This window comes from Misgurnus anguillicaudatus, chromosome 21, assembly GCF_027580225.2.
Source record: "Misgurnus anguillicaudatus chromosome 21, ASM2758022v2, whole genome shotgun sequence".
NCBI classification, from domain to species: domain Eukaryota; kingdom Metazoa; phylum Chordata; class Actinopteri; order Cypriniformes; family Cobitidae; genus Misgurnus; species Misgurnus anguillicaudatus.
In genome coordinates, this window is record NC_073357.2 from 33,989,104 (window position 1) to 34,001,482 (window position 12,379).

General features: G+C 37.8%; 1 protein-coding gene across 2 annotated transcripts in view; it reads right to left on the reverse strand.

Annotated features, from left to right (window-relative positions):
* Positions 1 to 252: 252 nt before the first annotated feature.
* LOC129443713 (intelectin) overlaps positions 253 to 12,379 on the reverse strand; it is a 38,848-nt gene continuing 26,721 nt past the window's right edge. The window contains exons 1-7 of one of the 2 annotated variants that reach the window (XM_073858982.1): positions 3,795 to 3,858; positions 3,514 to 3,636; positions 3,185 to 3,432; positions 2,841 to 2,999; positions 2,266 to 2,386; positions 628 to 731; positions 253 to 453 (exon numbers count right to left, since the gene is read on the reverse strand). In XM_073858982.1, coding sequence (XP_073715083.1) covers positions 268 to 453; positions 628 to 731; positions 2,266 to 2,386; positions 2,841 to 2,999; positions 3,185 to 3,432; positions 3,514 to 3,636; positions 3,795 to 3,858 — 1,005 coding nt within the window. In that variant the 3' untranslated portion in view covers positions 253 to 267. Of the gene's footprint in view, positions 454 to 627; positions 732 to 2,265; positions 2,387 to 2,840; positions 3,000 to 3,184; positions 3,433 to 3,513; positions 3,637 to 3,794; positions 3,859 to 12,379 lie in introns of those variants that run through there. The other variant, XM_073858981.1, reaches the window with a different exon arrangement.

The following is a 12,379-nucleotide window of genomic DNA, read 5'->3' on the forward strand; positions in this document are numbered from 1 at the left end:
ACAAAAAATCTAAGTCCCGGAAAAATCCCGGATGCCTTTCCCGTGTATTTTACGGAATGTCTGTGTGGCTTTAATGGAACTCCTTTTTAATGCAATCTCCACCTTTTCTCCACACTTTACCCTTTGTTAACAACGCCCCTTTTGGAAAGTTTTTTCAAATCGGAGGTGTGAAAAAGCACTGCTGTAACAGGGTGGGTTCATGACATTTAATTGATTCTTATGAAGACATAAAGTACAGAATAGGCATACATGCTGATGATTCTGGAATTATGTCTGATTTGATTTTCTCAAAATAGATTGACATCGATAAAACATAAGTGCCGCTGCTTCGATTAGATTTTTTGATACACTCGAGGCTACACCAGTACCATAACCATCCCAGTCAAAACCTGCGAAATCTCCACACTGTCTAGGGGCAGCCTCTGGAAAGTGTCCACCTCCACCAATACAGTACTGTAAAAAAGCATGTTTTTTATTTATTTAATCATGCAGAAAAATTTACATTTTGTTTGCAGTTCACATTGTTTAAAAGTTTGTAATTCACATAAGGCACTACAGTGAATTGTTTTCAGAACAGAAAAGTAAATTTTGATTGAATACTAGTGACTCATTTTTGTAGTAACTTACATGTTCAGTGTTACATCCAGTTGGTTTAACACCAGAACATACAGCCATGGCAGCTTTCTCATTATTGAAGACTCTGAATGTGATGAACCCAGACTGAAATTCCCCTAAAATATACAGATTTAATATAGATTCAATTTAAGAAATAGTTTATATTATATGGTAATCAATAAAGGGACTAATCTTACTTTATTTCCTACTTTTTTCCAACCATGTTATTATATAAACTATAAAATACATTATTATCAAAGGCGAATACATAACTGCTTGTGCTTTTCTTCATGGATGAAGGTTCTTTAGTCTAGGGCTGCACGATAATGAGAAAATATGCGGTAGTTCTGTTAGTTCACTGTAAAAAATACTTTGCTGCCTTAAAGTTTTTTGTTGAATCAACTCGGATTTACAAGTCATTTGAACTTACCATTATTCCTCTTGACTAGAGATGAGTTGTTATAACTACAGGTGAGTTGTTTTAACTTATAAAATTAAGTTGACTTTTCGCAACTATATTTTTAAGTTGTGACAACTCATCTCTGTTGACATGACTTGTAAATCTGAGTTGATTCAACAAAAAATTTTAAGGCAGCAAAGTATTTTTTACAGTGTTGGTGCGATGGCAATATGCCTGGCAATATGTCTTTCTTAGAGAAATTATATTTTTATTTGCTTTTATTTTTATCAGTTAGATATCTAATAAAATAAACAGGTAATGCATATTCTAAAGATATAATTAAATATAATTCAGGTTAAAAACTATGCTATACATGTGACAAACAACTAGTAATGTGTGACAATAACTCAGTACTTTATTTTGATATTTAGATTTATTAAATATTTATATTAATTACATAAATCCAACCAAACTCTTTTTGACATGAACAAAGCTGAATGCACTTTACTGTTACTTTACTGGAATACTTGTGAAGATGACCCCTTTAAAGGGATTTATTAACATTGTGAGAGGTGTAGAAAGACTAACTTTATACAATAATATGTATAATCTATTAATGATAGATTTTTCAAAATATAGACCCGTGTCCTTCCGCGAAGACCTATAATGGATACAACTATGATCAAGTTCAGAAACATAGAAGGATAAAATTGTAACACTGAGCTTGCTTTGCATCGCACCTGATAAATTTTCGATATATCGTGCACCCCTACTTCAGTCTATAAAAAAAGGTATGAAGAAGTGCTTCTTTTAAAATGAATGTTTCACCCAAAAATAAATGTCTTTGTTCTGATGAACACAAAGGAAGATATTTTGAGGAATGTTCATAACCAAACCGATCATGAGCCCCATTCACTTCTATAGTAGAACAAAAGAATACCATGGAAGTGAATGGGGTCCCCCAAAGGTTTGGTTACAAACATTTCTCAAAATATCTTCCTGTTTATCAGAACAAAGAAATTTATACAGGTTTGTAACAACATAAGAGTGAGTAAATGATGACAGAATTTTCATTTTTGGGTGAACTATCCCTTTAAGAACCATTTGAGAACCCAAAATGTTTATTCTTTGGCATCACTGGAACAAACATTTTCAGAACCTATATTAGGAGTGGATGAATAAATCTGTTGGTAATACTGATATACATTAAAATGGCTTGAAATTAAATGAATATTGAGATATTATCACACCTCTTGAAAGAGGACCATAAAGGGTTTTGGTGTATTCTACATCACCAGTGTCATACACTACTGGAATAGAAGGTCCATTATCCTTGAGACACTCCCCTATTCCAAACCTCACTGGATATTTCTGAAAAACAGATAAAGATTAATTTAGTATTTATAGTAGTATTTGTAATTTAGTATTTTTCCCAATTTCTAAAACAGATGCTATTTCATTTATTTTACAATAATGGTACTGTTTTGCACAATGTTAAATAGTATCTATGAGTAATAGTATCTATGATTATTCTTTAGTATTTTTCATGGTTCTTTTCATTATGTAACAACCAACATCATACAGTATTATTATTACTGTCAAAAATCTCTGTTTGATCAGATTCATCAACCTTCTTTAGACTTATAAAACTTGTCAACTTGAAAACTGATAATAGGATTGAGTAGTGTTTTCAATAGAGCATGATGGCAGCATTGCCAAGATCATGGGTATGATTATTTGGGAACCCACAGCCGTATACCAACAATGCATTGTAAGTGGCTATGGAATGTCTGCTGTAAATGACCAGTAACAAAAACTTATTAACCTTAAATAATTTGAAAAGGTTTCCACCGTTGTCACTTAAGAAGTGAGATGTAGTGTGATATCGCAGGAATGAGGCAGATTTCCACTGCTCCATCTCAATGTTATTAGGAACGTGCCACACAGAAACATCTTGTGCTGCAATGTCAAAGTATCCAGGATTCTGTGACAGATGAGATACAGGCTGTCAATTCTATGTAATGAGCATTTTCAAATCGTAGTCATATAACAAACACAAAATTTGTCTATTTGAAAAGAATAAAAATGTAATATAAATTATATATATATATATATATATATATATATATATATATATATATATATATATAAATTCATAATTAAAAATACCTTGTAATCATCGCTGGTAGCGGCCAATACTGTACCAAACGTGACTGTGTTTGACCACGTTCCTTCACCATCAGGACGGTTGGGGTCACTGCCCTGCTCACTTGACCAGCGATCACCAACAGTGCATTTTCCATTCATGTTGTTCTCGTGCACACTGGACACCAACGTCCAGCCTCCCCCCGCTGTGGTCATATCACAGAACGTCTGGTAAATCACCCCATTTTCTGTGGTCAGATAGTATAGGCCATCTGTGTGGAAAAAAGCAATGGTGTCAATAGTTAAACAGTTAGAATGAAAAAAGAAGGAAAAAAGAAGTAAAACAAACTTACCTTTATTAATGTTGTACTTCTCCTGAATTTCTTTGCAGCTTCGAGCCTTATATCTAAATCTCTCCAGAAAATGTTCAGATTCATCAGATGTTTCTTTATCTTGAACTAAAAATATGCCCTTTACTGCAGAAATTTAAAATGTCATGTTAATAATAAATGTAGTGTGAAAAACAACAACTGAGATATTCTTTAAAGCACTTTGAATACAGTTTAAAGTATAATACATTTGAATGTTTTATGTGAGGTTTAAAGAGCAATAAATAAATCAGTTTATCACTTACATTTAGTAGATTCACAGAACCATAAATTCAGTGAGAGACTGATGAAAAGAATTCCCCAAAACATCTTTGTGTCGAAGACAGTCTGCAAACAAAAGGAGAAATATTAACCAACCTCTCCTCCTTTCATTTTGTCTAACGGCAAAGTGGGCAAAGAAAATGTTAGCTATCTTTTACATAGTAATGTGTTTTTTAAATCACAAATTTCTTCTGTTAGATAATTCTTGAACCAAAAATGTGCAGAATAGACCCTTGGACCAGAACATCAGAATTTTACATCTATGAGAGCACGTTTCATTCCTATATGATGTCTCAGATGACATGTTTGCTGTGGCAGAAAACATACCATCTCATTAAATTTTGCCATTGTTTGCAATTCGGAGACGTGCCACAGATGCAGACGAATGCAGGCGTGCCACAGAGAAAAAAATCTGTACTCAGATTTACAAGTAATTTTAACTTACTATTATTTATCTTGACGACAGATGAGTTGCTACAGCTTATAAAATGAAGTTGACTTCTTTCAAATATAAGTTATAACAACTCATCTTTAGTCAAGATAAATAATCGTAAGTTAAAATTACTTGTAAATCTGAGTTGATTCAACAAAAAATTTTAAGGCAGCAAATAATTTTTTACATGGTGCAAATGTCGCGACTGGCCAAGCAGAATCAGCCTCATTTAGAGCTTCTTTTCAACCATAAATAGTTTGTCACAATTATTTTAGTTTTAGAATAGGCTATTATCGGTTAAGTAAACTATTTGGGCCCACCTGTGGGCCTGTAACAATTAAGGGGTAATGAACCCTCTCTTCAACTATTCAACGCCAGATAAGGCAGAAAAAAATCACCTCTTACCTGTATTGTATTGTTGGCAACCGTGTCTCTTCCACGCGGTCTTCAAAAAAAAACAAGATGTAAAAGTTGCTTCAAGAGCATTAATTCTTGTCATACAGCCAGCTTATATAGGAGTCTAAGGAGGTGTTGAGGTTTTCTATATATGGTAGGGATGCGTGATTTACAACCTAAAAAGGCAAACACATTTGCTCATCTGCTCTTACGGAAATTAAGTAAAACAGAATTTATCCTCACTGAAAAAAAACTGAGAAGACAATCAACCCTTTAGGGGTAAAACTAATACTAAAACTGATGTGAGTGAAACATTTAATCTCAACACTTTCAAACTGTTCATCTTGTATGTATTTAAAAAAAAAACTCTTAAATTGCCCCTAATATTATCTTTAATTAATAGACAGAGAATGTAAGGAATGTGTATTGAAAATGACCTAAATTTCCTTATGATGGCTCTATTCTATCTTTATAGAGCATGAAGATACTTTGTTGATACAGTGGTGGCCATTATAGGGAGATTTAGGTCATTTTGCTTACTGGTAAAATTTTTGTTTAGTGCTCTTATGAATGTTTTCAAGATGACTAAAGGTTAACTCTTGAATTAGATTAAATAACATATCCTTCTTGTTTTACTGTTTTTTGATAGTGTTGATAATGTGTCTTACAGACAGCCTATTCATGATGATTACTGCGTTTGTCTTATCAAATGTAGACTATGTTGCAATGAGCTTTCCTGTCCGCAGTAAGCATCTCACCCTGAATGATGTCCCTTACAGTCACGGTGAGAATTATCGGCACTCTTGATAAATATGAACCCAGAAGCCTGTAAAATAATCTGCATTGTTAGTCCTTTCGATCTTTTCGTAAAAAGAAAATCACAAAACTTTACCCTTTCATTGAAATAAAATAATTAAAAATGGGTTGAAAATCTCACTATGAAATAAATGTTTTGTCCAGTACACTGTGGCCACAACAACTTGTTTTAAAGGCCTTTCACCAAAATTAAACATAACATGTCTAATGAGTTTGGAGAACACCAGACAAGAAATAAGACATCATTTCTCTATACCAAATCTCTTTGGCCCCTTCAAATTCCCAGGTCCTGTCTCCTCTTTAGTTCACCCCACTAATCTACTGAAGGGTTCAAGTTAGGGTGACTGAGATAACCATGGCAGAACCTTCATTTTGTGCTCGGTGACCAATTTTATGTTTGTGTTAGATCCAAACTATGTGCCTCTAAAAATAAAAAAATGGGCCTCTATAGGGCTTGGGTGCAGCGTTGCATTCTGGGACATGGCGGCCATGTTGATGGCTTGTTGTTGTAATACTGTTATATTTTTATTACATATGTTTTTTACTATTTTTGTGCAAGTAAAAAATATGTTTGTACAAAAAAAGTACATAAGTTTGTGCAAGAAAAAATATGTTTTGTCTAACAAATGATATTGTTTTTATACTTAGAAATGTTGTTATATTATTATATTTGCTATATTTATAATATTTTGTTTAAATGTTATATTTTGCAATACTGATATATTGTTTATTATTTGTTTTCTATTTTTACTTTGCAAGTAAAAATATGCTTGTACGAAAAAAATATAATTTAATAAAATAAGTTTAAGTAAGAAACAATGTTTTTGTGCAAGGAATAAATAACATTTGTGTTTTCTAGGCAGTTTTTCATTAAACGTTTTTCTTTACATATTAAAAGAAAAAATGCCATTATTTTATATTTAGTTTTTTTATGTAAATATAGTGATAATGTGTTATTTCCACAAAACTTTAATGATAATACATTTGCTGACATGGTTTTATGCTTTAGTATTCTTACCTTACTAATCTGTTACGACCTGCTCCAGCCGTGCTGGCAAAGTTGATAGACAGCTTGGTCATCTGCATTTAGTGGATCATGTGATGTTATGAGTACGTTATGTTAAGAACTCCATTACCCAGCATGCCACAGCAGTTGTGAGCATGGGCAGAAGCCTCGGGTAAGGGAGGGGTTTGTTGTGCTTATGGAGTTGTGAAGTAAAGATGCAAAAGAAGCTATCGCGCCTTGTCTGATTATTAAAAGTTAACCCTTTAGGCGCCAGAGGTTTTTTCCTAAAACGTTTAATTTTGACATGTTACTTTCAAAAGGCTATATCTTAAACGTGATAAGAGATAGAGACTTTCTGTAAATTAGAGAAATATTAAGGATGACACACTTTATGGAGGGAAATAAAATGTCCCATTAAATTTGCATATTATGACGTCATATGTGGCAGCCATCTTGAATTTTCATGAAAAGTCACATGTTTGAATGATAAAATGCAGCACTTCTTTCCCCCCAAAATGTCCCTCACCTTCTGTATGCTATATTGCACAATACTGAACGCTCAGGTAAATAGTAAGTAGTAAACAAACTGATCTGCGCGCCGATAGACTAACGTTATGCATAATGGCTCCTCTGCCCCGTGTAACACCGCCTCTGCTCCTGCTACGCATGCGCTGCCCAGATCTGCCTCGCATGCGCCCCGAGTGGAGAGAATTTGCACAGCTTGGACAATTGCCTTTACTGTCGCCATGATTGTGTGCACGGGACGGAGCACTGGAAGTCGGCCGCTCGCCCGACAGACTCCCAGGGCCCGCTCGGGAAGACGCAGCTCGCTCTACATTGCTTGCACGGTAAAAAGACTGGACGCGCATATTACCTCCAGCCTCATTCCCCACACCTGTAACACGCCTGCTAACCCGATGAATTCTCCGACCCCGTGTAACATTCCCACCACTGACATTGGCAAAGGATTTATCATGTGCTTGGTGTATAGCTACACTTTCACTTTGTCCAGCCGCACGATTGCAAAGCAGGGGCGCGTCTGAATCGTGGTCACTAAATGAATCACCAGCATCTTCTGAAGGCAGATATTCCCCTTCATAATCATTGTCAGTGAATATAAGACCCAACACTTCATTGCAGGTAAGCTTTTTTGATGCCATTATATGATCATGTATTGAAAAAACTCGCTGAGGTTATCGCTCTGATAAAATGACTCGCTTGAACACTAGCTATGCTGTTGCGCACTTCAACGCGCTCTTGCTCTAAGAGTTTGTATAGAAGCATGATGTTTTTCTGAGTCGGGTATAAAGTATGACATGTCTGCCATCTAGTGGAGGGGGGGATGAACGAAATTTGACACCCTATGTGACAAAATCGGCAGTTACATTCAGTGACGCATCTTGTCGACAAAAGTCGACCGTGGCGCCTAGAGGGCTAAATAAAACAACACATGAGCCGTTTCTCAATATGCGTTCTTGTCTGTACTGGCGTTCTTGTGGACTTGTGAAACGTCATCAATCGCGGCCCAAGTACTGTTCCAATTCAAAGTTCGCATCAAGCCCAAGTTCACATAAAATCCCCAGATGGGTTCTTGATCCGCCCATTTTATCGAGGATGCATCAGAGGAGACTTGTGTGGACTTATGACAGCGAGGTTTCCCAGAATGCATTTCGCGTCAGGAGTTCGTTCTTCCGAGTCTGAACTTGCAAGTTCGAACTACGAAGGATACAAGTCCGAGTTTGGCGTACTTGGTATTGAGAAACGGCTATGGTGTCAGAAGTGGCCGTGTGCAACAACGGAAGGAAGATTTGCCACGGAAGAGCCACGAAAACAGAAAAAAAAAAATTCCGATCGCGTGAGTTTAACGGGCTAATAAAGCAGCATGCTAAAAATGTTTGCTACGGCGTGTGATGGCTACAAGTGGCAGTGGAAGTGAAACGGGTGACGAGGGACAGAGCGAACAAATAGAAGAGGATTCTGTGCCCGAATCGGAGGACAACCAGCAACAGGAGAGTGCTGGGGAAGTCCCGGTACCCCGACGTGCAGCAATGGAGAGGCTGAGTCCACCCACTTCCATGCAACTGACTGGTAATCTTGCTGATAATTGGAAGCGGTTTAAGCAACGTTTCAATATATATTTAGCAGCAAGCGGAGCAGGGGGTGAGGATGAAAAATTGAAAGCTCACATCCTTTTGCATGTTATGGGAGAAGATGCTTTAGACATATATAATAGCTTTCAGCTGGATGAAGCTAATCTGACTTTAGCAGAGCTAATGGCAAAGTTTGAAGAGTATTTTGTGCCTAGTCAGAACGTGACATTTGAAAGGTACAAATTTTTCACCCATGACCAAAAGCAAGGTGTACCTTTTGATCAGTACTTAGCAGAGCTTCACACACTAAGCAAAACATGTGAATTTGGCACCCTGAGAGATTCACTAGTGAGAGACAGGATCGTTTGTGGCACAGTGGACAATGCACTCAGAGAAAGACTGCTTAGAGAGACTGGGCTGACATTAGATAAGTGTGTCAGTATGTGTAGAGCAGCAGAAACCACTCGAGCACAAGCAAAAGAGCTGCGGAGAGGTGAAACAACAGTGCATGCAGTAAATAAAGAACAAAGAAAAAAGAAAACATTTACAAAACAAAAAGATCAGAAGGAGAAATCTACAGAGTTTAAGTGTGGTAAATGTGGAGGCAGCCACAAGCCAAAATCATGTCCTGCATTTGGAAAATCCTGTAACAACTGTGGAAAAAGCAACCATTATGCAAGATGTTGCAAATCAGCTTTTAAACAGAAAGTTCACGCAATTGATGAGGAAGAGGATGATGATGAGGAGTTCATTGTGGATGTGGTGCAGGCTCACACAAAGGAAAAAGAGGAATGGATTGTGCCAATCGAAGTGAATGAGACGATAATACCATTCAAGTTAGATACAGGTGCCCACGTAAACCTGTTATCATTTGAAGATTACAAAACATTGAAGGTGAAAAGCAAAATACATCCTATAAAAACAAAGGTGACAGGATACACTGGAGAACGCGTTCCTGTTAAAGGCGGATGCATTGCAACCTTCAAACACAGAGGCCAACAGATAAGAGCACTGCTACTGATCGTGGATACGAATGCACAACCAATCCTGGGATTAAACACCTGCACAAAGCTCAACCTGGTCAAAAGAGTGTTTGTAGTGACATCATCAGATACTGCAAATGATCATGATTCACTCATGGAGGAGTATAAAGACTGTTTCGAAGGACTTGGATGTCTTCCTGGAGAACACAAAATATGCGTGGATAAAAGTGTCCCTCCTGTTGTGCATCCTTGCAGGAAAATTCCTTTTGCATTGCGTGAAAAACTAAAAGAGGAACTAGCGCGTATGGAAAAATTAAAGGTCATCCAGAAAATAGATGAGCCAACTGAATGGGTCAGCTCGCTGGTTATTCTGCAAAAGAAAACCGGTGCTCTGAGAACGTGCTTGGACCCAAGGGACTTAAACAAGGCAATCAAAAGAGAACACTTTAAGTTACCTACCAGAGAAGAAATCATGGCACAGTTCGCAGGAGCTAAATGGTTCAGCAAACTAGACGCTTCATCAGGCTTCTGGCAGCTGAGGCTGGACGAGGAGAGTTCGAAGCTGTGCACGTTTAACACACCTGAGGGCAGGTACAGGTTTCTTCGTCTGCCGTACGGTATCTTATCAGCGCCTGAAGTCTACCATAAGACTATCCATATGATCTTCGAGCACATACCAGGAGTAGAGACAATGATGGATGACATCATAGTCTGGGGGTCGAATCGAGAAGAACACGACGAAAGACTGAGAAAAGTACTAGATAAGACAAGGGAAGTGAATCTAAAGCTTAACAAAGACAAATGTGAGTTTGGGGTGAAGACGCTTACCTTTGTGGGAGATGTTGTCAGCGAAGAGGGAGTGAAGCCCGATCCGAGAAAAACGTCAGCAATCAACAACATGGAAAGACCAAACAACAAAGATGAGGTCAGACGTTTTCTGGGAATGGTCACCTATCTTGCCAAGTTTGTCCCACAGCTCTCAGCGCTGTCAGCACCTCTAAGGAGTCTTCTTGAACAAAAGAATGAGTGGATCTGGTCCCATGAGCAGGAACAAAGTTTTGTGAAACTGAAAGAGACCCTGACACAGGAGCCAGTGCTAAAGTTTTACGACCCAGAGAAGAGAACAAGGATCTCAGCAGATGCGTCGCAGTACGGCCTGGGAGCAGTGCTACTGCAGCAACACGACGAGCAGTGGCTACCTGTCGCTTATGCATCCAGGGCCTTAACAAGCGCCGAGTCCAGATACGCTCAAATTGAGAAGGAGCTGTTAGCGAGCATGTATGCATGTGAACGCTTTCACCAATACGTCTATGGTCAAGCTTTTGAAGTAGAAACTGACCACAAACCTCTGGTGTCCATCATGTCCAAACCTCTGAATGACTGTCCCGTACGGATACAGCGCATGCTAATTAGGCTGCAAAAATATGATGTGCACATGATATACACTCAAGGGAAATACATGTACACCGCTGACACCTTGTCTAGAGCAGTGGATAAGGAGGAACGTGCGGACAGTGAAAAAACTGCAGAAATACAGGCATATGTGGACATGATTGTGACGTCTCTGCCAGTAACAGCTGACAGAACAGAACAAATACGGAGAGAGACAAATGCAGACGAAACGATGAAAGAACTCAAGCACACAGTACAGACAGGGTGGCCCAAAAACAAAAAGGATTGCCCCACGAAAATACAAGACTACTGGAACTGCAGAGCAGAGCTCACCGTGGTGGATGACATAGTGATGAAGGGGAGCAAGTTTGTTATTCCATTATCATTACGTAAACAAATGCTTCAAAAGATACACGAAGGCCACCTCGGAGAAGTCAAGTGTAAACGACGGGCAAGAGAAGTAATGTACTGGCCTAGAATCAACCAAGATATCAGCCAGACAAACTTTGTCGCATCCACAGGCCAAAACAACAAGCTGAGCCGATGACTCATCCGGTGCCTCACAGACCCTACTATAAGGTTGGAACTGACCTATTTGACTGTGATGGGAAAAGTTACATAGTGGTCACCGACTACTTTTCAAACTATCCAGAAGTTGGAGTGCTGCAGTCAACATCAAGTAAGGCAGTCATCAGCTACCTCAAGACCGTCTTCGCCAGACATGGTGTCCCATGTGAACTGTTTTCGGACAATGGGCCCCAGTTTTCCAGCTGTGAGTTTGCTGCCTTTGCCAAAGAATGGGGGTTTCGACATCTGACGTCGAGTCCAACTTATCCAAAGTCCAATGGCTTGGCGGAAAGCTCTGTGAAAACAGTAAAAACAATGATGAAAAAAGCACAGGATAGAGATGACTTTCAGAAAAGTCAGAAACAATTGACTGGTTTTAGATTCAGCCTGTGCGCATCTGTCATCGCAACAAGTTATGGTTCAGACACAGGTATTTAAACGCAAATCAACGTTCATTCACACTGTAAACCCGAATAAGTTGGGAATACTCAAAAAATTTGAGGTAATCAGTTGCCTCAAATCTTTTGAGTTTTGATGATCCTGATTTTAATTATGCAGAACTTCTAAGTTTTGAGTTTCTTGTTCTCATTTATGTTAATTGGACCTAACTGAAAGTACTAAGTTAGTTCACACAAACATTTTAATTACTACACAGTTATATTTTGAGTTTTTGCATATCAAACATTTTAATTACTACACAGTTATATTTTGAGTTTTTGCATATCAAACATTTTAATTACTACACAGTTATATTTTGAGTTTTTTCATATCATACATTTTAATTACTACACAGTTATATTTTGAGTTCTTGCAACTCAAACATTTAATTTACTAAACTTGTGTATTTTGAGTTCTTGCAAATCATATGTGTCATTTACTATACTTT